The 26919-nt window shown below is 43.7% G+C and overlaps 1 protein-coding gene across 1 annotated transcript in view; it reads right to left on the reverse strand.

Annotated features, from left to right (window-relative positions):
- LOC126246492 (tyrosine kinase receptor Cad96Ca) overlaps positions 1-25703 on the reverse strand; it is a 527884-nt gene extending 502181 nt beyond the window's left edge. Inside the window, exon 1 of the mRNA XM_049948399.1 lies at positions 25121-25703. Within this exon, the coding sequence (XP_049804356.1) occupies positions 25121-25184 (64 nt within the window). The 5' untranslated portion in view covers positions 25185-25703. The remainder of the gene's footprint in view (positions 1-25120) is intronic.
- Between the last annotated feature and the right edge of the window lie 1216 nt (positions 25704-26919).

Genomic DNA, 26919 nt, shown 5'->3' on the forward strand with positions numbered 1-26919 from the left:
TCTTCCTCATTGTCTCACCGACGTGAGGGCACCAATGAGTATCGACAAGACTGTGTGCTAAGGAAGCGTCGTAAGGCTTCGCAGTCTATCTCAATAAATACACGGTTAGCCAATGCATGTAAACCGCACAAGGGGAGTAACAAACTACAAAAACAGTACTCCAAAAGTAGATGGTGAAATGTAGAAAAATTAGGTATATAACACATCAACTGTCTTTCTCTCTCTCTCTCTCTCTCTCTCTCTCTCTCTCTCTCTCTCTCTCTCTCTCGCGTGTGTGTGTGTGTGTGTGTGTGTGTGTGTGTGTGTGTGTGTGTGTGTGTGTGTGTTCCACATCTCCTCCTAAACGACTGGACAAATTTCAAACAAATTTGTTACGTATGTCCCTTACTGTCAGGTCTATCACAGTTCAGAATATATGACGTCATAAACAATGAGTGAAAAAGTGGCGTACCATGCATGACGTTTAAAGCTATTATTTCTGTGCTACGAACTCTATTCGCAACACCTTTTTCAGATAGTATCCGCATATGCAGCTGTATGTACCTACAAAATTATGTCATTGTATGACACGTAGATTAGAACATTGAAACGCGTGAAAAATGCCGCAGTATGCATGGTATTTAAATTTATTACTTCTTTGCTGCTAAATCGATTTACAACATATTTCGCTGATAGTATCCACATGTGCCGCTCAGTGCAAGAGATATGGCATCATACACACTGAGGTTCTATAAAAATGCATCATGCATGGTATTTTAATATATTTATTCTTTACTATTAATACACTTCTACGCTGGAGTCAATGTAAGGAAACTGACATCTTGCAGCGGTTTTGATAGCTTTCAACTGCGAAGCGCAAACACCTATACGCGAAAACAGTTGCCGTCTACAGAGGCATTTACAAAATCGCCTTGTAGATACGCTAAGCAACTGTGCCCACCGTACAGAAGCTATCAGGGATCATGTTTCTTATTTTGGAAACTGTACTTATAAATTTGTACATTATGCGTATGTCTTTGTGCGTCTCTTTCATAATTTCAGAGGCGCTTTTACAAATACATGGCAATGATACTTTTTCGTTACACCACCACATAAACAGAAAACTGAGACAATGAATATCCGGCATTGCCGGCTTTGTCAGCTACTACTGAAATAAACACACACACACACACACACACACACACACACACACACACAAACGAAAAACTCAGCTGCTGCAATTTTGTAGCAAATTAGGTCCAGAACGTCGTCTGACTAACTTTTCCTCGCAGCGTCCTTTCAGATGAATGCGACAATGGCAACCCGATAGACAGCGTTAACCTCTGATTGCTTTTGTATGACTGAACTAATGGAACGTCTCGTTATGATGTTGAAGTTAAAGTGATCTATTTAATATACAAAATGAAAGGTTCTTCCTTTCATTTGTTGTGTCCGAAATGTTGAATCACGTGGAAGGCGACAAACAGTTTTCAAGAAACACTTAAAAAGCGTAACCACATTCAATCTGAAAGCGAGGAATTTTAGGATACTGGCCCCTTCTGCAAGGGTTGTTTACGCCTTTGCTACTGCAATAGACCATACCTAACACGAGCAGCCAAGACCGTGGCGTCCTTATGATGAGGGCCTGGCCAGAGTAATATCTTCCGGCGTTGGGCTCCGCTGGTGCATGTAACCGTAATATGGAATGACAGAGCGCGGCCGCTACATCCCCAAATGGGAGATGTATCGTGTGGTTAGGAGCAACGGCCTCGTTAATTACGTGCACCCTGTGCGCATTGTCCGAAACTAACAACAAACGGAAACAAGGGCCAGGTTCTGTCTGGAATTTCCGGGCGAGTAATATGCCTCAAGAAAATTTCCGAGATTGAAGGTCGTAGCGAGAACTCTGACGATGCGCAAATACCCTTTTTGTTCCACTTATGTGCTCACACGACACTGCAAAGTCATTTATTGCATCTTGTAGCAGCTACTACGTTACTTATTCATGAGTCTATCTTCGTTCCTTTTCTCTGGCGCTCTACTGTACGTTGAGTATAAATAGTTCATAGCACACAGCAATAAACTTCCAGAATGAGATTTTCACTCTGCAGCGGAGTGTGCGCTGATATGAAACTTCCTGGCAGATGGTGTGCCGGACCGAGACTCGAACTCGGGACCTTTGCCTTTCGTGGACAAGTGCTTTACCAAAAGCACTTGCCCGCGAAAGGCAAAGGTCCCGAGTTCGAGTCTCGGTCCGGCACACAGTTTTAATCTGCCAGGAAGTTTCACAGCAATAAACTTATTTCGGAGTTGTTAGATTTCTGTTACCGAAATATCTTCGCCTCTAAGGAACAGCGCTCTTCTCTTGAGGCATTTCCTCGCTATCCGCCTGTGCCGATTTCTGATCTTTTGTTTGTCGGCCGCTGTGGCCGAGTTGTTATAGGCGCTTCAGTCCGGAACCACGCTGCTGATAGGGTCGCAGGTTCGAATCCTGCCTCGCGCATAGATGTGTGGTTCAAAATGGCTCTGAGCACTATGGGACTTAACTTCTAAGGTCATCAGTCCCCTAGAACTTAGAACTACTTAAACCTAACTAACCTAAGGACATCACACACATCCATGCCCGAGGCAGGATTCGAACCTGCGACCGTAGCGGCCGCGCGGATAGATGTGTGTGATGTCCTTAGGTTAGTTAGGTTTAAGTAATTCTAAGTCTAGGGGACTGATGACCTCAGATGTTCCCAAAGTGCTTAGTCATTTGAACAATTTTATTCTTTTGTTTTTGCTAATCGTACACTGAACAAATAGCTTCCTGTCGTGTCTATTGTGATAGCTTTCTGCGTGAAAAAGGAAAGTAAAAAGATTGACTCAAGCTCAGGACCTTCATTTATGATAGGAAAATACACCCGAAGGTAAAAAAACTCACCACGAAGGAGTTATGAGAATTTGTTACTAACTGATATTCGTACAGACATCGACGGAAAATGCAAAACTGTACACTTTGGCGGCCGATGGATGAATGTGTGACGCTGCAGCGGGATTTCACCGCGCAGCAAGCATAGTAAACAGGGGACATATTGATGATACTAGGGCATAAAGTCTTGCGAATTTCATTCCGTGTACTCAGTTCGCAGACAGTCGCATGAACAATACATGGAGATACCAGCGTCTGAGAGAGCACGTGTAATGGGGCCCAAAGAAGCCAGCTGGAGTAATCGTAAAATCGCTCGACATTTGACCAGGGACGATCCTCCTAGCCGAAGATGTTGCCAGGAATGGGTAAACCATGGCTGAGCATAACGTCAAGAAGGAAGCGGTCGACATTGAGAGAAGACAGAACGTGACGGTCGAGCAGTCATCAGAAAAGCACTCAGAACCCCAGATTCAACATTATCGTCGATCCTAAGTGCAAATACCGCTTCATTGGAATATACCGAGAAACACTGCAATCGCATACACAAGGAACATTGATAACAGAGTAACAGAAAGGCGACTGTGCTCATGGTATCCCGGTGCGACGACTGCCGTTGACCTCCGAACACCAACAAACCAGTTTGCAGTGGTGTCGGCCCCATTCGACTCGAAATCTCATTGACTGCAGTAGAACTGTCTACAGTGATGAGTCGCGCTTCGAACTGAGCCCCGATGACCAGTGAAGTCGTGGCTGGAGACCCCCCCCCCTGATTATGATGGGGTATCAACCTGACTGTCGCCCGACAAAAAGGAGTGATAGACTGGGTGTGCCATTTCATTTCATAGCAGGACTTATTCGGTTGTCATCCGTGGCACCCTTACAGCACAGCGGTATGTTGAAGACACTACTCACCTTGTTTTGTTGCCCTACATGGCAAGCCACCCTAGGCTTACATTTCAGCAAGATATGTCCACCTGCACATGGCAAGAGTTTCAGCAGCTTCGTGCTTGCCAAACCCTACCTTGGCCAGCACAGTCACCAGATCTCTCCCCAACTGAGAACATTTGGAGTATTCTGGGCAGAGCCCTCCAATCAGGTCGGGATTTTGATGATCTGACATGCCAATTGGACATAATTTGGCACGATATCCGCCGGAGATCATCCAACAGCTGTATCAATCAATACCGAGCCGAATAACTGCCTGAATAAGGGACAGAGGGGGACTAACGAGTTATTCACTTGTTTAGTTTGTGAAGCTCTCTCTCTCTCTCTCTCTCTCTCTCTCTCTCTCTCTCTCTCTCTCTTTCTTCAATATATCAACCAATTTTTCTAAAATTTTAGTCATATGTTTGTCCGTACATGTACATCACATCTATCGACATCCGTCCCATTCGGCCTCTTCCCATGTCATGTGTCTGCCCTTTTTTTGGCTTTGTCTTAGAGTATACGCAGGTACAGAAAAGATTATTCCCTGTTATTAATGATTATTAGGTTTCTCCTTTGAAGCGCGTTCTGGAAGGTTGGCATATCGAGTAACGCGTGGAAGGCACCCGATCAACTGTATCGCACATCACAAAGTGTAATTTTAGATCACAGCATCAGGTTTTGTTTAATAATGTGAAGGTTAGTTTCTTGTTTTTTTTGCCATGTTCCATGTCTACATCTGCATCTACATTTCGAGTGTATAGATGAGGATACTTCCTCTTGTATCACATACACTGCCTGACAAAAACGTGAAACCCCAAAGACATGGTCGGATGTCAAGCGTAACTTCGTACAGTTACACACCATCGGCAGATATGTGTGTGTGTGAAATCTTATCGGACTTAACTGCTAAGGTCATCAGTCCCTAAGCTTACACACTACTTAACCTAAATTATCCTAAGGACAAACACACACACCCGTGCCCGCGGGAGGACTCGAACCTCCGCCGGAACCAGCCGCACAGTCCATGACTGCAGCGCCTGAGACCGCTCGGCTAATCCCGCGCGGCGGTGATATGTGAATGATTGGAGCTGCAGCTCTCCATGACATGTAGAACGACCACCAGAATGCATTGATGTTGTCCGTGCCTAGTATTGATACTAGGCCTGTTAAGGTATATAAGGGAAGGCAGATATTGACTGGTCACGGAGATGACGCGTACTAGTGAAAGACAGCGTTATCAGCGCTGTAATCACTGAGTGCAGTCCGTCGATAACTTAGGGCCTTTGTAGTGGCCGTGAACGATTCTTGAACTCGCGTGTGACCAATTTTTTTGTCTGGCGACCTTATGTTATGGCAGCTTTTCTTCCACTTACGCACTTTACATCCTATTGAATTCCCATCGAAACTCTCTTTTGTATTTCACTTAACGGTAGGACTGTTGACAAATTATCGATAAATCCATGTCTCCACTAAATGTATCGATATCTGAACGGCCAAATCGAACGCCCTATTTTTATTATATATTATATTTTATCGAAATTTTCGGAATTGTTCTTTTGAAATTGCAGTAGAGCAAAATTTTACTTTCGGTGTTTGAAGGAGTTTTATTACTTTTTAAGCTTTCATCACGTTCGGTCTTTCTCTTAGTGAATCAAGTGTAGTTGGCGCAAAAAAGAAATCAGATTGCACAGAGGGGTGGCGGTGTGAATGACATATAAAGATTTCCTACGTGAAGAAACAGCACACCAGTTGAGTAAATAAGCAAATTTTAACGCAACTAGAGTGTTATTTCTCCACATCGGCATTGTTCATAAACAGTTGCAGAAACTGGTGAACAAAAATCTAAATGACAAGACAAGTCTTTACAGTGGGCGGAGACGTGTGAAGGGAAATGCTGACGTAATGGGCGCACGGCGCTACGAACAAAAACTGCACCGTTTAACTTCACCACGCAATATTGACACTACAACTGCTAGGTCGATAGCGTTTGCAGAAATGAAGAAACAGCGAAGTGGACATGAAATGTTCCGGACGAAACCGAACGACGGACCCATCGGACACCTTTTAATGTGCCACTTGTATGCAGTTACCGTGGAACGTTGACATGCTTAGTTTTTCTTTCAATTCTTCCTCTAAGGGGGATAAGGTGGTTGCTAGCTTGTTGATGCACAGAATATCTAGTAATAAATCAGTACTTAAATGTACAGTCGTATAACCTACAGTATATTTACGATGTGCAGCCGGATATTTTATTAAGGCTGTTCGTCGACATTTCTCCGTCGATATAACGGGGAAGATCGGTTTGGATTCCGTAGAAATATCGGAACACGTGACGCAATACTGACCCTACGACTTACCTTAGAAGCTAGATTAAGGAAAGGCAAACCTACGTTTCTAGCATTTGTAGACTTAGAGAAAGCTTTAGACAATGTTGACTGGAATACTCTCTTTCAAATTCTGATGGTGGCAGGGGTAAAATACAGGGAGCGAAAAGCTATTTACAATTTCTACAGAAACCAGATGTCAGTTATAAGAGTCGAGGGGCACGAAAGGGAAGCAGTGGTTGGGAAGGGAGTGAGACAGGGTTGTAGCCTCTCCCCGATGTTATTCAATCTCTATATTGAGCAAGTAGTGAAGGAAGCAAAAGAAAAATTCGGAGTAGGTATTAAAATCCATGGAGAAGAAATAAAAACTTTGAGGTTCGCCGATGACATTGTAATTCTGTCAGAGACAGCAAAGGACTTGGAAGAGCAGTTGAACGAAATGGATCGTGTCTTGAAAGGAAGATATAAGATGAACATCAACAAAAGAATGTGGTGGAACTAAATCGGGTGATGCTGAGGCAATTAGATTAGGAAATGAGACAATTAAAGTAGTAAAGGAGTTTTGCTTTTGGGGAGCAAAATATCTGATGATGGTCGAAGTAGAGAGGACGTAAAATGTAGACTGGCAATGGCAAAGAAAGCGTTTCTGAAGAAGAAAAATTTGTTAACATCGAGTATAGATTTAAGTGTCAGGAAGTCGTTTCTGAAAGTATTTGTATCGAGTGTAGCCATGTATCGAAGTGAAACATGGACGATAAATAGTTTAGACAAGAAGAGAATAGAAGCTTTCGGAATGTGGTGCTACAGAAGAATGCTGAAGATTAGATGGGTAGATCACATAACGAATGAGGAAGTATTGAGTAGGATTGGGGAGAAGTGAAGTTTGTGGCGCAACTTGACTAGAAGAAGGGACCGGTTGGTAGGACATGTTCTGAGGTATCAAGGGATCACCAATTTAGTACTGGAGGGCAGCGTGGAGGGTAAAAATTGTAGAGGGAGACCAAGAGGTGAATACACTAAGAAGATTCAGACGGATGTAGGTTGCAGTAGGTACTGGGAGATGAAGCTTGCACAAGATAGAGTAGCATGGAGAGCTGCATCAAACCAGTCTCAGGGCTGAAGACCACAACAACAACAACAACAACAACATATCGATACTTTTCTTACGATATATCGGTGGCCGATATGGATGTTTCTTTTTAATATCGATACACCTGATCCCAGATATTTTTAAAAATAGCAACAGTCCTACTTAACGGTAGAGTGCAGTGGGAATCTCGGGGCTGCCCCGTCCCCTGCGTGCGAGTGAGCAGCAAGTGCGTGCCCGGCGCCTCGCCACACTGGCGGCTCGCCGCGAGGGCGACTGCCGAGGCGGGCTACGCGTCCCGTTATGTTATCCCGGTAGGTCGCCAAGGCCAGCCGCGTCTGAACTCCGCTGAACTTTCGCACGGGCCAGCTCTCTGGGTCAGCCACGCACATTGCGATACCGGGGACGGGATGCACGAGGTGCATCACTGCCAGTGTTTTCGGGTACTGTGGGTTCATGTGCCCAGAAATAAATCCCTGGCTGAAGCGACAAGTAAAATCTCTTCGGAAACTTACAAGAAAATGGAAGCTGTGATGATTACGAAGTACGTGATATAATCTGTCTGCAAACTCAAGAGCGAGCATCGCTTTTGGTGGGGGAAGTGGCCTTTACCGGAAGAAAGCTGCCACCGGCCTACAGGGGCACCCAAAATCTGTTGCCCGTTATCTGTCTAGCAGTGTAGATCGGCATGCAGTGATATACGTCGTTTCTGTTCGTGGGATCTTAGTTGCCAGTGTCAATGAGTTAACTTCGTATCCTTACTGGTGTACTTCGATATCCGGAAGTGATGGATAATCGTCTAGCATTGCAAGAAAATGTGCAGACTACGAAGAAGAGGAGGTATTTGCGGAGCAACGAGCGTTCGATCTTCTCTAATGTTATTACAGCGTGTATTAAAGAGGCGACCCAAAAAGAACTGTTGGCTAATATTAACAGTCCCAATCAAAGGCCTGCAATTTATGCAAACGTCAGCCTCACTTAATAGCCGCATGGTTTACTGGAATCGCTACGAAGGAAAACTAACAATTTTGAGAGGAAACCCATCGTTTATAGACAGTTTCGAAATCACGTAAAACCTATGATGCTTATGGAACACTAAATCTCTATCTCGGTCACTAATCACCTGATTCTAAGACATATTGCTTAAAACATGTGCGCAATAGCTATTCTAAACACTGCTGAAATTTCCTTCGAAACATGTACACCGATTCTGGACTTCTAAGCAAAAAGCTTGACATACGAGGTGCGTTCACATATTAATTTTAATTTTTTTGGTAAGAACTTTATTTGTTAATCTACAGCAATGTTATCCTCTTGAAAATATTCCCCATTACATACTATACACCTGTGCCAATGCTTTTTCCAATTCCCGAAACACTTTATGAACTGTTTCTTCGGGATAGTTTATAGGTCCCTTGACTGTGCATTTTTAATCTCATCCATGCTTGTAAAACCGCTGTCTTTTAAGGCCTGCTTTGAAATGTTTATACCACATGTCTGCCCTTGCCCAAAAGCAATATTTACCATTTCTAAAAATTTCATACACTTTATTCCATTCTTATAATAAAATTTAATACAGATTCTCTGATTTATTTTTATACAAAACAAATAACCGTTGATGCTACCAAAACACATCTAACCTTTCTGACAGGTGACAGAGTAAATACCCAATATGCATAACATTGAACACATACTTTTGAGGCATGTTTACGAAGACAGTGAGAAAAAAGGAGTGCAAATCGGACTAATACAACACACAAAATTATAAATTTCTGCTTACTTTTTAAACACTATTTGTGTTGCAACAATTGTTAAGTTTCAATGCAGTCCTTAAAAGAAAACTTTTACCTTTTAGTAGAAACACAAAGTAAGAACAAGCCTTAAATTCTACAGACTGATCGCATTATATTGGGTTCGTTTCACGAATAGCAATAGAGGAACATACATTCACATGAACAGGCATTTGGTTCTATGTTTGTAGTAGAATTCTGACTTCCGTTCTTATCTTAATATTACTTACTCTATAATGTTGTTTCGGAAGAAGCTATCGTTTTTTATACGGTCTTAACGCATTTGTCTAAAAATGAACGCAGCCGAGACGTATCTGTACGCGGCTTCGCCACAGATTTGAAGCGAGCGCCGCAGCAGGGCCGGTACTATGTTGTGAAACAGCCTGTAGAAGCGCCTCGTGACGTAGCTCGGTTGGCAGAGTGGGGACTCGCTCTTCAGTTTACCGACAGACTATATGAAAAGGAGAAAGATCCGCTCACAGGAAAAAAGAGAGGAAGAAAGATTTTGAAATGTGATGCTACAGAATTAGATGGATGCATTAGGTAAATAACGGGGAGGTACTGTATAGAATTGAGGAGAAAAGAGACTTAAAGCACACCTTCACTAAAAGATTTGATTTTGAATCGCCTTATAACTGATCACTTATTTATACTTGAGCAATTTTGATTTCGACCTGACAAAAGCTTCACCGGACAGCTGCTAAAGCTCACACAGTTTTTAGCAGATAGGTTTGAAGTTGGTAGGGTGAAAAGAGAGGTGTTTGTCAAGAGGTGTTGGTCGACTTATTAGCATCGTATGACACTGAAAGTCAGCAGCTACTACTAGTCAAGGTCTATAATCGGACAAAGGATTTTAGCTAACTAGTCTGGTAGCCACTATTTCGCAGAATCGCAGATTCCTCGTCAACTCCCAAGAACAGCGTAGCCGATGGATACAACAGAGAAACGGTTTCGTGCAGGGAAGTGTGCTGGCTCCAGTTGTATATGGTATATACACAAATGACCAACCCGTAGCACCGAAAAGCAGGAACTTCTTGTATGCCGATGACCTTGCTCTAGCATCCCAGAGCACGGGTTTTTAACGCCCTCACGAATGCCCTTAAACAACTTCACAGATACTGCAACACAAACCAACTTAAATAAAATCGCACAAGGACACATAAGAAGAACAGGAAACCTAGTAGAAAAATCAAACATAGTATGGTCAGGTGAGACTCCAAAATACCTAGGAGTGACACGTGATAGATCACTTACTTTCAAGAAGCACTGCGTGTGCAAGTGTAAAATGAAGTACAAGTATAAAGTTTCCACCATGAACAATCTTCTACGGAAACTGGCCACTTGAGAGTGGGTTTAGTCTACCTGAAACTATATGAACCTCTGCAACGGCACTATGCTGTTCTGCGAGGGAGTATGGAAGTACAATTCATCACACGTCAAATAAGTGGAATTAGAATTCAATGACACCAACATCATTACAGGTTGCTTGGAATCCCCTCCAGTCGAATGGCTTTACCACCTCGCAGGAGTAGCACCACCTGCTGTTCGAAGAGAAATGAGGAAAGAAAGGAAGTGGAGCAGGAGAGAATGTATCCTCTTTATGGCCACGAACCGTACCCGCAACGACTGAAGTCAAGGTGGGGTTTCCCCAGAACTTGGACAGCACTTGGAACCACTGCAGAGAAAGTTAAGTTGCAACAGTGGAGGAATACGACATACCTTCCCCCTGGCTGGCGTAGAGTTCCACAGACACTGCCTCATCGCTATGATGAGAAATGGATGACGCGGATGTTCCTGATCAGAATGAGATCTGGAGTTGGTAGATCAAACGTTGATTTTGTAAGGTGGGGCTGTACTGATCAAGATGATATTCTGCACGACTGTGGAGAAGACCTTACTGCTTCAGTGACGACTACATCCGTTCTTCTGCACAGAAGATGCACTTCATCATGGAGCGAAGTTTTGGGCAAAAGTAGTATAGTCGTAACTGCGCATATAATATGTATTTTTCTGACACGAGAATAAATAAAAGCTTCCTTAGTGTAGTAATGGAGATAAGTACTGCGTTGTGGCGGGGGGGGGGGGGGGGGTAAAAATTCTAGAGGGAGACTCAAGCTCGACTACAGTAAGCCGGTTCTGATGTGTATATGTTGCAGTAGTTCTACAGAAATGAAGACTTTGGCCAGAAAAGAGCTTCTCGTTAAAACTACATATTCATAAACGAAAATGTCTATGTCCTATAGTATAAATTTAATGTAACGGGTAAACCGTTGTGGGTCACACATTTAATTTATTTGAATAGTTTCGGTCAGTAGACTCTGGTAACAAGAGGTTAGAAAGTCGCCAAAACTGTTGGCACATTTATCGCATTGCGACACTAGCCGCTCGGTTCCATCCTTGAAGAAGCCAGTAGGCTGCTGTCGGATCCAGGCCTGGACCCAGCCACACACTTCGTCGTCCGTTGCGAATAGATGTCCGCGAATAGCTTGTTTTAGAGGTCCAAAGACATGAAGATCACACGGTGGAAGGTCGGGACTGTACGATGGATGTTCCAGGGTTTCCCACCGAAACTGCTGCAATGTCGTCTTCCCCGCTTTGGCCGTGTGTGGGCGGGCATTATCATGCAGGAGGATAACGCCATTGGACAACATGCCTCGGCGTTTCGATTTGATGGCTCGTCTAAGGTTCAACTCCATCCGCCGCCAAAAATCGAATCACTCTTCGTCGTACCTGATTACGCGCTTGCATATTCGGTAGTGGACGAAAGCTTGTGTGACGACCTTCTCTTCGACGTGAAACCACACTGGCGCTATGCAACATCAAACGGTGGGCACGCGTCAGTCTCTCTACCAATAGATGGCGCCACCACACCCGTAGTTACGTGGTGCCACCTTACGTGTAAGGCAAAGGTAGACGCACTGACTAGGCTTCAGTCGAATGAACCTCATACATATAAACATGGAAATAAACGTCTGAGAACGCTCGTATCTCATGACTGGAACTAATATAATAAATCAAACAATACGCGAACTCTTGGGCAGTTTGTCTGTGTATTAATTACAATGGTCACTCTGTCCCCTGCAGGAGAGGTCTGCGTTTGTTATGCACAGCTTATTTACTCATCCAGTTTGCGGCTTACAAAGTTATCAACAGACAGGAGCTGATTTCTGAACATCATGGAGGTTCCTCTATCAACGAAACGTCCTCAACCTTGGTCTGCGATAATACAGTGTGTTCCAAAATCCATCGAGTCCGAACACCATACAGACATACACGAAGTTCAAGAAGTCCGGAAGTGCGTGCAGCACGAGTGATGCAGATGTGAAACGGGTGCAGCACACGTGTGTCAAGAGGTCAAACAAGTCTACCCCTCAAACTTCTTGACAGTCGCAGCCTACACCAACCATGGAGCACAGAATGTCACCTAATAGACTGAAACAACATGCCTACAAGGTGCAGCGACTGCATGCGCTTCAACCTGATGGCATGCCTAAGTGCAAAGCATTTGCAATTGAGGTTCCGAGCCGGATCGACGATGACGCAATCTATCCGAAAAAGGTGACGATGGGCAAAGTTTGCTCTCATCTGTCCGTGAAGATAAACCGACTGCATGTGAGGAACTGGGGCTCTCGAAACACCCAGATTATCATGGACATTGTGCGCAACATTACCAAGGTATACTTGTGGTGAGGTATGCTTCAGGACCATGTGGTGGGACAGTTTTCCTTAGAGGTGTCAACAACCTCGACTGTTCCATTCCCAGAGATCGAAGAGTTGCAGCCTGGCACCTTGCTGCTGCAGGTAAGTGCCCCCTCGTTACTGGGTCTCGATCGTCATCAGGAACGCTTTGGACGACACATTTCCAGCCCGTTGGACTGGCAGAGGACGACCTATTTCCTGCCGCCGCCCCCCCCCCCCCCTCCCAGGTCTCCAGCAATTGCATACGTTAATGAGGATATGTTAGGCTGGACATGAGAGGAACTGGAATACCGATCACATATCCTGCGTGCTACAGTTGACGCACATAGTGAAGTACGTTAAACGGCCACTAAAACTTTAGGCGTATATGAACATTATGCCACAGACCGCACCTTTCTACCCATCCTCGTTTCTAAAATATGCGTTATCATTTTGAAAAGAGAATTTTGAAACACATTGTACTCTACCTTGTGACGGGTTCCAGTCTACAAGACGAATGTCCAACGCATAACATTAATCTCTTCGCCCACAAGACTGAACTCGTTCACTGCTCTGTCCACGTCCTTCATCGTCTCCATAGCCCACTGATATGTGGAATTCTCGCCAGGATAAAGCGGCCGTTTAATGTACGACAGGTCGTGGCATTAGTTTCCTTGCTACCAGCTAGTTTGCGTAACATTTTAAGAGGCCGCTAACTGTAAACACTACATAGGGAGGGAACGTTAAACGACGATGTATCTGTCATGCCTTCCTATTGGAGGCAATTGTGTTGATATACCATAGAATGAAATTTTCACTCTACAGCGGAGTGTGCGCTGATATGAAACTTCCTGGCAGATTAAAACTGTGTGCCGGACCGAGACTCGAACTCGGGACCGTTGCCTTTCGCGGGCAAGTGCTCTACCGACTGAGCTACCCAAGCACGACTCACGCCCCGTCCTGGCAGAAGTAAAGCTGTGAGCACTTGCCCGCGAAAGGCAACGGTCCCGAGTTCGAGTCTCGGTCCGGCACACAGTTTTAATCTGCCAGAAAGTTTGATATACCATGTTTCCAAATTCCTCGCAAGAGCAAAAGCATGTCATTGCATAACATACACATGCAGAAGTCATCGACACCAGATAGGGAACTCTTTGAAAGACAAAAACTCCTACAGATTCTCCTCGATAAAGTTAACCATCACATTGCTCTCCAATATAAGTAAGACATTTTTGACACTATACGAATTTATAACTCAACGTCCTTGTCTGCGAACAGATATCTAACTTTTTTTTTGGTGAAAGACCATATTGTCATGATTACCAGTTAGGTGGTAGAACGCAATGAAAAGATACTTATTTTACTTTTTTTCCATCTATTAGTGTTTTCATTCGTATTTTCTTTGCCTTTACAACAGCAATCGCCGAGCAGGATTCGTTGCAAAAGGGGAATTCCGAGTCACACGAACGATTACTGATGAAAGCATTTATTGTGCCAAGTATTTTCATTCAAGAAATGTTAGAAGGAATGGTGTGAGTTCCGAATACCGTTATATCTTCGATCTTGCCACTTGTGCGTTACGGGAGAGTGAATCGAAATCTCACCATATATCAGACACACACCAAACATTTCATGGAACTTCGTGTTATCAGAAATGGGCGCATTTACGAATACAGTACAGTCATAAAGAGCAGCAACGGCCGCTCGTGAATAGTCGTCAGCCCGGAAAGTAGAAGCGCTTGTCTTGCACAATGTCTTGTGACAGCCAGAGCGAGAGCACCAGCAGCAGCGAGTACTGTTTGTATAAAGCGTTTATTTTGCATTTTGTTTACGACCTTCCACTAAGGAAGGGATTCTATTTGTGTTTATCTGCTCTGCATAGAAACTAACAGTTCTTGATCGTTAGGAGGGAAATTTATTTTGTACTTATTTGCTGCGCTTAGCTTTTAAATAGTTTTTCTGGGAAAACCTAGCGTAGTTTTCGCGTCTCGTATTTCAGTGAGTGTTTCTTGATTATCAGAGTAGCTCATCAGAAGATTATCTTGGGAATTTGTCACCGTATAGAGTAGGGTAAACATAGTCATGTGTAGGGACTGTGGTTGTTGTGAGCGGACGCAAGGAGAATTGGCCACTCTTCGGGGGCAGGTGGAGGCTTTGTCTGTTAGGCTCATCGAGCTCGAGGCGCAGGCGTCGGCTCGTAGTGGCGTTGGGGCAACTGTGGTGAGACCTATGCCTACTTCGGTGGCCTTGGAATCACATGGAACCCCTGATGTCGCTGCGTCTTCCGGCAGTGAGCATCTTACCGGTCAGCCATCACTCCAGGGTGAATGGCGGACAGTGGTGGGCTCGCGCGTGCCTGGCCGAAAGGCGAAGGTGGGATCTGGCCGCGTGGCAGCTGCCTTACCCCTTTCCAACAGGTACGGGGTGCTTCCTAGTGGTGATGACATCGTTTCCGAGCCACCACAGGATGCCTCGCCTGTTGGGCCAGTGGCCGATTCTCCGGCAAGGTCCCGACAGTCACAGAGGGCGGGCCTATTAGTTATAGGGAGCTCCAACGTTAGGCGGGTTATGGAGCCCCTCAGGAAAATAGCGGGTAGGTCGGGGAAGAATGCCAGTGTGCTTGCCGGGGGGTCTCGTCCGTAATGTGGAGGAGGCCCTTCCGGCAGCTATTGAACGCACTGGGTGTGACCGGCTGCAGATAGTAGCACATGTCGGAACGAATGACGCCTGCCGCTTGGGTTCTGAGGCCATCCTTGGTTCCTTCCGGCGGCTGGCTGATTTGGTGAAGACAACCAGCATCGCACGCGGAGTGCAAGCTGAGCTTAATATCTGCAGCATAGTGCCCAGAGTCGATCGCGGTCCTCTGGTTTGGAGCCGTGTGGAGGGTCTAAACCAGAGGCTCAGACGACTCTGCGACTATAATGGTTGCAAATTCATCGACCTCCGTTATTGGGTGGAGAACTGTAGGGCCCCCCTAGACAGGTCAGGCGTGCACTACACACCGGAAGCAGCTACTAGGGTAGCAGAGTACGTGTGGCGTGTACACGGGGGTTTTTTAGGTTAGAGGGACCCCCCCTTGGGCGAAACGATAAAATACCTGACGGCTTACCAGAGAGAACATCAGCATCGTTGATAAAGAACGTCCGTCCTCAGAGACCAAAAACAGGAAAAGTTAACGTAATATTGGTAAACTGCAGGAGTATCCAGGGCAAGGTTCCTGAATTAGTATCGCTTATTGAAGGAAATAGTGCGCATATAGTATTAGGAACGGAAAGTTGGTTAAAACCGGAAGTGAACAGTAACGAAATCCTAGACACAGAATGGAATATATACCGCAAGGATAGGATAAACGCCAATGGTGGAGGAGTATTTATAGCAGTAAAGAATTCAATAATATCCAGTGAAGTTATTAGCGAATGCGAATGTGAAATAATCTGGGTTAAGTTAAGTATCAAAGGTGGGTCAGATATGATAGTCGGATGCTTCTATAGACCACCTGCATCAGCAACCGTAGTAGTTGAGCGCCTCAGAGAGAACCTGCAGAACGTCGTGAAGAAGTTTCGTGATCATACTATTGTAATAGGGGGAGACTTCAATCTACCAGGTATAGAATGGGATAGTCACACAATCAGAACTGGAGCCAGGGACAGAGACTCTTGTGACATTATCCTGACTGCCTTGTCCGAGAATTACTTCGAGCAGATAGTTAGAGAACCAACTCGTGAAGCTAACGTTTTAGACCTCATAGCAACAAATAGACCGGAACTTTTCGACTCCGTGAATGTAGAAGAGGGTATCAGTGATCATAAGTCAGTGGTTGCATCAATGACTACAAGTGTAATAAGAAATGCCAAGAAAGGAAGGAAAATATATTTGCTTAACAAGAGTGATAGGGCACAAATCGCAGAATATCTGAGTGACCACCATCAAACGTTCATTTCTGAGGAAGAGGATGTGGAACAAAAATGGAAAAAATTCAGAAACATCGTCCAGTACGCCTTAGATAAGTTCGTACCGACTAAGGTCCAAAGCGAGGGGAAAGATCCACCGTGGTATAACAATCATGTACGAAAGGTACTACGGAAACAAAGAAAGTTTCATCATAGGTTTAAGAGTAGTCGAATCATAGCTGATAAGGAAAAGCTGAACGAAGCGAAAAAGAGCGTAAAGAGAGCAATGAGAGAAGCATTCAACGAATTCGAACATAAAACATTGGCAAACAATCTAAACAAGAACCCTAAAAAGTTTTGGTCATATGTAAAATCGGTAAGCGGATCTAAATCCCCTATTCAGTCACTCGTTGACCACGATGGCACCGAAACAGAGGACGACCGAAGAAAGGCAGAAATACTGAATTCAGTGTTCCGAAACTGTTTCACTGCGGAAAATCGTAACACGGTCCCTGACTTCAGCTGTCACACGGACGCCAAAATGGAAAATATTGAAATAAACGATATCGGAATTGAAAAACAACTGCTATCACTTAGTAGCGGAAAAGCATCCGGACCAGACGAGATACCCGTAAGATTCTACAGTGATTATGCTAAAGAACTTGCCCCCTTTCTATCAGCAATTTATCGTAGATCTCTGGAAGAACGTAAAGTACCTAGCGACTGGAAGAAAGCGCAGGTCGTTCCCATTTTCAAGAAGGGTCATAAATCAGATGCGAATAATTATAGGCCTGTTTCGCTTACGTCAATCTGTTGTAGAATAATGGAACATGTTTTATGTTCTCGTATTATGACGTTCTTAGATAATACAAATCTCCTTCATCATAACCAACATGGATTCCGCAAACAGAGATCATGTGAAACTCAGCTCGCCCTATTTGTCCAAGAAATTCACAGTGCCGTAGACACTGGCGAGCAGATTGATGCCGTATTCCTGGACTTCAGGAAGGCATTTGATACGGTTCCGCACTTACGTTTAGTGAAAAAAATACGAGCTTACGGAATATCGGACCAGGTTTGTGATTGGATTCAGAATTTCCTAGAAGAAAGAACACAACATGTCATTCTTAACGGTTCAAAATCTGCAGATGTAGAGGTAATTTCGGGAGTACCGCAAGGAAGCGTGATAGGACCTTTATTGTTTACAATATACATAAATGACTTAGTTGACAACATCGGTAGCTCCGTGAGACTATTTGCAGATGACACGGTTGTCTACAAGAAAGTAGCAACATCAGAAGACTCGTACGTACTCCAGGAAGACCTGCGGAGGATTAATGAATGGTGCGACAGCTGGCAGCTTTCCCTAAACGTAGATAAATGTAATATAATGCGCATACATAGGGGCAGAAATCCATTCCAGTACGATTATGCCATAGGTGGTAAATCATTGGAAGCGGTAACGACCGTAAAATACTTAGGAGTTACTATCCGGAGCGATCTGAAGTGGAATGATCACATAACACAAATAGTGGGAAAAGCAGGCGCCAGGTTGAGATTCATAGGAAGAATTCTAAGAAAATGTGACTCATCGACGAAAGAAGTAGCTTACAAAACGCTTGTTCGTCCGATTCTTGAGTATTGCTCATCAGTATGGGACCCTTACCAGGTTGGATTAATAGAAGAGATAGACATGATCCAGCGAAAAGCAGCGCGATTCGTCATGGGGACATTTAGTCAGCGCGAGAGCGTTACGGAGATGCTGAACAAGCTCCAGTGGCGGACACTTCAAGAAAGGCGTTACGCAATACGGAGAGGTTTATTATCGAAATTACGAGAGAGCACATTCCGGGAAGAGATGGGCAACATATTACTACCGCCCACATATATCTCGCGTAATGATCACAACGAAAAGATCCGAGAAATTAGAGCAAATACGGAGACTTACAAGCAGTCGTTCTTCCCACGCACAATTCGTGAATGGAACAGGGAAGGGGGGATCAGATAGTGGTACAATAAGTACCCTCCGCCACACACCGTAAGGTGGCTCGCGGAGTATAGATGTAGATGTAGATGTACGCCACTGCAACACAACAGGGCTCAGGGTATTACAGACCAGCGGCCAGAACAGTACTGCATTCACAGCCTTAGTGCACTCTGACGCTATCGCCATGGTTTACGAAGCCGTAAGTTTTGCTCCGCCAGCAAGGAGCTATTGCAATGGAGCATTAAATGAGAAGACAACGAAGGTTGCCGAGAACCTGTGCAGTACAGCTGCACATTTGTAAGCAGGTGAATTTTGTCTCAAATTCCATCTCACAGTTTCCCAGTGATCGTAAGGTGAGCAATAAATCGCGTGAGGGAAAACAATGTCAAGTGCTTCAGTAATAGTTCTATCCACAGTCGTGGAACAAGCGTCAGTTTGGACCTACATTACCAAGGAAATACAAACAAAAAACTCAAAGCAACATTCCCTATCAGGGAATTAAACCATATAATAAACTGCCTGAGGAGATGCAAAAGATTATTAAAATAAATCTGTTTAAAAAGGTAAATACATCTATTCGAAAAGTCAGCCAAACCAAATTCTCAAATAACGCACGCTACACAAACGGGATAACTACAACACTAGTTCGCATCAGAGTACATGATCACAACGTACTGCTTTTAGTTAGAACAAACTCGTGTTCCAGTGTGTTTAGTGCATTTTAGAAATGTCGTCTCATTCTCCTGAGTTCAACATCTGACTTATCATGGACGGATGCTAACATTTTCAGGTGGACGGAAAGGACATGAAAATATTCATGTTGGTGTTCATAGTGGCATGTTTACGAGCCTGCAGTCAATTTTACAAACAGACTGGAGATAGTACGAGTGTCGAAACAGCATGTTCATAGTTCATGAGTCACCAGCGCTTGTGCTTGATGTGCGCAGCGACGAGGAACCAAACTATGTTTTATAATAACTGGACTAAACTGCGTGTTTATCAAAGGCCGTCGTACAATATGGACCATCCGAAAGAGGCAGTACAGTTGTTAAACATCTGGAGGATGGATTTGGCTCTACCTGGCCATCCTGCTTTAGGTTTTCTTAAATCATTCCTTCAGCAAGGCTACGGCCCATGACCTCTCCATCCTCATAAAAGCATACATTTTGGAAATTTGTGGCAAGTTCCTATGGAACCAAACTGCTGAGGTCATCGGTCCCTAGGCATACAGACTACTTAATCTTACTTTAACTAACGCTAAGGACAACACACACACACCCATGTCTGAGGGAGGCCACCAACCTAGTACGGGGGGAGCCGCGCGAACTGTGGCAAGGCGCCTTAGACCGCTCGGCAACCCCGCGAGGCTAAAAGCACATATATCTTGACTGGAATACTCTCTTTCAAATTCTGAAGGTGGCAGGGGTAAAATACGGGGAGCGGAGGCTATTTACAATTTGTACAGAAACCAGATGGCAATTATACGAGTCGAGGGGCATGAAAGGGAAGCAGTGGTTGGGAAGGGAGTGAGACAGGGTTGTAGCCTCTCCCCGATGTTATTCAATCTGTATATTGAGCAAGCAATAAAGGAAACAAAAGAAAAATTCGGAGTAGGAATTAAAATCCACGGCGAAGAAATAAAAACTATGAGGTTCGGCGATGACATTGTAATTGTCAGAGACAGCAAAGGACCTGGAAGAGCAGCTGAACGCAATGGACAGTGTCTTGAAAGGAGGATATAAGATTAACTTCAACAAAAGCAAAACGAGGATAATGGAATGTTGTCGAATTAAATCGGGTCATGTTGAGGGTATTAGATTAGGAAATGAGACGCTTAAAGTAGTAAAGGAGTGCTACTTGGGGAGAAAGTAACTGTTGATGGTCGAAGAAGAGAGGACATAAAATGTAGACTGGCAATGGCAAGGAAAGAGTTTCTGAAGATGACAAATTTGTTAACATCGAGTATAGATTTAAGTGTCAGGATATATATATCGCATGTGTAGGTATATTTTTGAAGTGTTTATTTTCATAGGATTACGGCGTCAAATTCTGTATTCTTGTATGGAAGTGAAACGTGGACGATAAATAGTTTAGACAAGAAGAGAATAGAAGCTTTCGAAATGTGGTGCTACAGAAGAATGCTGAAGATTAGATGGGTGGATCACATAACTAATGAGGAGGTATTGAATAGAATTGGGGAGAAGAGGAGTTTGTGGCACAACTTGACTAGAAGAAGGGATCGGTTGGTAGGACATGTTCTGAGGCATCAAGGGATCACCAATTTGGTATTGGAGGGCAGTGCGGAGGGTAAAAATCTTAGAGGGAGACCAAGAGATGAATACACTGAACAGATTCAGAAGGCAGTAGGTTGCAGTAGGTACAGGGAGATGATGAAGCTTGCACAGCAAAGAGTAGCATGGAGAGCTGCATCGAACCAGTCTCCGGACTGAGGACAACAACAACAACAACAACAACAACAACAACAACATGCATATATCGCATGTGTAGGTATATTTTTGAAGTGTTTATTTTCATAGGATTACGGCGTCAAATTCTGTATTATTGTAAGATGATTCCGCGATAAATTAGTAATGTAATATAATGATTAATGATGATCAATAAGTTTCATTACACGAGAAAGTCTGAATAACGAACCACAATTACAAATGAGAGACCATCATTTCGTGCAATGTTCGCCATCAGTTATAGTAACTGCGCACACCCCAGGGACCAACTCAGTGTTTGAAATACCACCCATCTTGACCACAGAGAACTATGTGATGTATTATCTAAAAAGCCGATTAGAAGCATCATGAAAAACTTGCTGATCAAACTTGTTGGTCATGTGGCAAAGATGATAGAAATTCAAAGCCCAGACTTGGAAAAAGGAAAACAAGATACACGTACGCAGACACGGTAAATATCTCCCACGGGTTCAGTAAGTTGCAGTGGTGAGCTAGTAAACGATCTAATCCGGATGGGGACTTAAGAAGAAGACAACTCATTAAGACAGAGCGCTTAATTGCTGGATAATAGTGGTGAAGCATCTCTACATTTCTGGAGTCGTGTAAGTGCTAGTTTATACCCATCGCGAATAGCAATGGTGGTATGTACGCTTGACACAGCTTTACCTACCACTGACAGCGAACTATCATATTCTGCTTGTCAATCTTCAGAGAAGTTTCATACTTGGTACGACTGCATGTCTTTCACATATCTTGTTCAGTAGGCGATTTTCCCCCCCTAGTCAAGGAACACGGCACCAGCTTCGACACCACTAAATTTGTGCATCTCGTAAATAAACCGTGGGCTGCTTATTACATCATCAGGATTTGAGAAAGCTGTGTTGATGTCTACGGAGGAGTTACCGCAAAAGTTATCGAACACAAGCATGAACATACATAAGCGGACATTAGGGTGTTTTCCTGGTGTAAACCTAACGACATTTAACTGAGAACGAAGTAATCGACGGGACTGTGCTTCCTGTTAGTGTAAGACAAATAGTTTTACAGTAGAAATAATCACTGATCTAGCAACTATTATGATGTCTTTGAAGTGCCGCCCTGGGTCAAGTATGCCTCATTCATTGTCGTCTTTATGAAACGCTAATTATAGTTTGATGATACGGTTGCAGAAAACATTCGATATATCATCAATTAGGTTGTTGTTGTTGTCTTCAGTTCAGACACTGGTTTGATGCAGCTCTCCATGCTACTCTATCCTGTGCAAGCTGCTTCATCTCCCAGTACCTACTGCAACATACATCCTTCTGAATCTGTTTATCGTATTCATCTCTTGGTCTCCCTCTACGATTTTTACCCTCTACGCTGCCCTCCAGTACTAAATTGGTGATCCCTCATTTCCTAATCTAATTCCCTCAGCATCACCCGACTTAATTCGACTACATTCCATTATCCTCGTTTTGTTTTTGTTGATGTTCATCTTATACCCTCCTTTCAAGACACTGTCTATTCTGCTCAGCTGCTCTTCCAGGTCCTTTGCTGTCTCTGACAGAATTACAATGTCATCGGCGAACCTCAAAGTTTTTATTTCATCACCATGGATTTTAATTCCTACTCCGAATTTTTCTTTTGTTTCCTTTACTGCTTGCTCAATATACAGATTGAATAACATCGGGGAGAGGCTACAAGGCTGTCTCACTCCCTTCCCAACCACTGCTTCCCTTTCGTGCCCCTCAACTCTTATAAATGCCCTCTGGTTTCTGTGCAAATTGTAAATAGCCTTCGCTCCCTGTATTTTACCCCTGCCACCTTCAGAATTTGAAAGAGAGTATTCCAGTCAACATTGTCAGAAGCTTTCTGTAAGTCTACGAATGCTAGAAACGTAGGTTTTCCTTTCCTTAATCTATTTTCTAAGATAAGTCGTAGGGTCAGTATTGCCTCACGTGTTCCAACATTTCTACAGAATGCAAACTGATCTTCCCCGAGGTCGGCTTCTACCATTTTTTCCATTCGTCTGTAAAGAATTCGAGTTAGTATTTTGCTTATTAAACTGATAGTTCGGTAATTTTCACATCTGTCAACATCTGCTTTCTTTGGGATATGTCAATTAGGTATGACTCAATATAATGCATAAAACATCTAAATGCGCCTGCAGCAATGAAATGGGTGGAAGAGAGGACGTGGACGTTGCTTAATACACTATATTGTTATCTCTACGGTTGTCATACGTACCGATTAATCTGCAATGTTCGAATTTTTCACCTTTTATACTGTTGACCCAAGAAGCCTCAATCGGGACACCAAATGTCCCGATTTTCAAATTAAAGAACATAACATTCATATTGTACTGGTGCGCTGGATCAATATATAACATACAAGCAATCGTCAGCAACTTACTCTAATGCTACGTCTAGCTTATTAGATTGCAATCGGCAACTCTGTGTAACAACCACTATTAAGTTGTTCACACTGTTGAGTAACTTGACTTCCATCAATTAGTATGCTGTTGTAGTGCCTGTGTGTGAGCGGGAACACCAGGCTATTTCGCTGAGGACCGTAATTTTTGGAAAATAGTAGCCAGCAAGATCTGGTTTATTACAAATCCATGGACTCAGTGAAAAAGCTGTTCGTTCCTATTTCGGGGCTACCTGAACTATCAGTTAAATGTCAAGCATATCTGAATGTTGAAGCTTTGAATGCTGAAAGACTAAAAATGGTGATCCATTACTGTTGGAGTAACGTGTCAGTAATGGTAAGTATTGGAAGTGATTTAACCATATTATTTCACATCATTCTACCATTTAAGAGACTAGTAGTATCCAACTAATACTATAACTACCGTACTATTTTCGTGGCGGGATTTTCAAAAGCATTTATTCCCGCTATACTTTATTACATATGGCAAACGCGACTCCCCATTTGATACCAAACTAGTCGATCATCGAAGCAACAATACTTTGAGAATAAGTATTGTTGAAGGAATAAAGTTAAAAGTAGCCGCCTCTTAATCTGAAGCTACAGAATAGACTAGGGGGAGGGGAGGTGATGGCTGCAGTGGAGGGGGAATACATGTAACTGGGTGTACCGTTAACTGCTTAGTTGTGTCTAACAGTTCAGTACCTCTGAAACGATAATTTTCTGGTTCTCTTCGTTTCAGAAGCGTTGTGATAGTTATTCATATGGACGACTAACTGTCCTTGCAGTCGTCTTTATTTCTTACTTACTTTTATTGTAATACGTGCCTATGTAACAGGGAAACTAGCACAGCGTGGTGGGCGGAAGTAATTCGATAGATGATCGTGCGCACATTGCGGTGGAAGTAGGATGCTGCTGAATTATAAACACGTATTGGAGAGGAGTGGGGGTGAACTTTATTCTTTCAGAACAAGATCTATTGGGGTGGTGTGATTTTATTGTGCGGAAATATTAATGGAAACCACAATGTCTTTAGCATACTCCCACGCTGCAGTCTCGATAAATTCTGAAGAGAGATTAATCGTTGTACCAGTATCCCCTAAGTTAAAATGGTAACAAGTCCTTCGATATGGAATCATGCAGGAAACCATACCTATAAGGCAGAAAGCAATCACTAAAATAATCAAGACTCGGATAATGAAATTTCCTACAGTAAATTCGTCGCGGAATACTGTTACTGCTCGGTACATATCGTCCTACTATGTCACCATGCTAAACAAGTTCACTACGACTTTAAATTCAGATATCAACTTAATTTTTGTACAGTGGTGAGAGGATGTAAATTGATATCGGTTATACACTCCAAACCAACGCATGTATTACACGGCGATAATGTGTAAATGGAATTGCATAATAAATGGATTTCCTCTCATTTTAATGATTTCTAAACTTTTGTTATGAAGTGCAGTGAACAAGCAAACAGTAAACACGGAAACAAAAACCTCCCTATGGCTCGAATACCGTTAGAGAAAAACAGCAATTAGAAGATGATACGGACACACATGCTTGCTAGGCCTGGTTTCTGTTTCTGCCTGAATGTTTATTTACATTACAGTCGCATTATTCAGCACTGTACAGAATGGACAAGGTAAGCACTTTCTTTTCCTTACCTGTGTTCAGCTGGTGAAAGGTGAAGAGCAGAAAGACCCACAAAGCTGCTGAAGAGGCGGTCATTTTCCTTCTCCGAATCCTTAGCGTCGAAAAACACAATCTTCCTAATAATCTGCTTCTGTTTTCCAGAGGATATTAACACGATGTTGCCCTAGGAATTATCTTCTTTCACACAAATCACTTGTAACAGTAAAATTTCACACGTTCGTCACGACTTTGTTGACACACTTCCACAAAAATTACACTCGCTAACGCAAACCAATGTATCTGTTGCACGTATTCCAACTGAGTTGCTTGCTCGTTCGCGAGTTGATATCACCGCACGCTAATACCAAAAGATGCGCGGGAGAACACCTATGACGTATTTTGGAGAGTGACGGAATCGACCTGTTGCTTACGCCGCGGTTGTGACGTCACTGTTGGTGCCTGGAAGCTGGTACGTTCCTGTTGACGGACCGACGTGTGCCGCCCGTTCGGGCTGACAGACGAAACAAACTTGACTCGCGTTCACCCTGCCTCCATCGTGGAAGCCTGCCCAACCCCTGCGTCACGGCTCCGGCACTTCCGTCGGTCTGCGCCTGCCGTCCGGTGAAACCTCGCCTTGGCTGGCCTTCCTACCTCATTCCTCGCGGCAGCTCTCACCGTGGGCAAAGAAAGGTGGGACAGCGGCCGCTCATTGGCTGACCGAAGGCTTCTTGGCCAATCAGCAGCGGCCTTCGTGTCTTGCGGCCAACCAGTTCCTCCGTTGCTGCCTCCAGGAGGCGCGAGCCGCTGTCTCTGTTTCTCTGCCTGGCTTGCTGCCTACACATATGAAGGCGTCGTGCCAGCTGCGGAATGGGCATTGTCAGCAGCCGCTCCGGACTTTGGCGAACATAAACAGCTTATAAGCGTACTTCAATGGTACATTTTCGCTGCTCTAGCACATCCAGAATACTGCTCATTACAATAAAAGTTTCCATCAACATGGTACTACACTCATTCCGGTGTATATACATACAGGGCGATTCAGAAGTAACTGTACACACTTCGTGAGTGTACTGTATGATCAAGATTAGAGTAAAACGTTAAATTAAGTTTCGTCTAAAACTGCTTTATGTCAGAGTTATGGCGTAGAGTAGAGATGAGAAATGCTGCACAAAATTAGAGGGAAAGGTGTAAATATGGACATCCCCTATTGTTTTAGACTTAAAGGTACCTTCTTGTGTAAAAATTCCAGATTTTATACCTTCATTAACAACTATAACAAGTTTAAGAAATGATGAGAGGCGAAACAATGATTAGTATCCATTATTTCTATTCGGAAACAAGGATTTACAAAAAGCTTATTAAGTGAATGAAAGGGGGTGCAAATACGGGCATCCACAAAAGGTGCAAGAAATCTTTTGTAATGATTTAATGAAATGGGTTAAAACAATAAAAATGGTAGACTATACAAAAAGCAGCTTTTGTACATTTATGCATGAAATCTGAAATTTTTTACAGTAATCGCAAAAGTAAGTAGCTCCTTCAGCGCCAGCACAATCTAAGTGTGCCCACATTTGACACATAGCACATTTAATCCACACCTCTCCTCTCCTGTCTTGAGAGAACCTTTCATCACAAAAGATGCAACTTGCATCGCTTGAGTCTGGTGTATCCCCATCGTTCACATCAAGGTCACTATCGCTGTCCACAAGGTGGGGGCTGCAGGAGCCTGAAGAGTCCGGTGATGATTCGGACAGTTTTGTGGAACAGATTTTCTTTTTTTGATGGCCTTTGGATTTTGCACCTCTGTCCGGAGGACGGCCTCTAACCCCAG

The sequence above is a fragment of the Schistocerca nitens genome, chromosome 1 (assembly GCF_023898315.1).
Source record: "Schistocerca nitens isolate TAMUIC-IGC-003100 chromosome 1, iqSchNite1.1, whole genome shotgun sequence".
Classification (NCBI taxonomy): Eukaryota; Metazoa; Arthropoda; class Insecta; order Orthoptera; family Acrididae; genus Schistocerca; species Schistocerca nitens.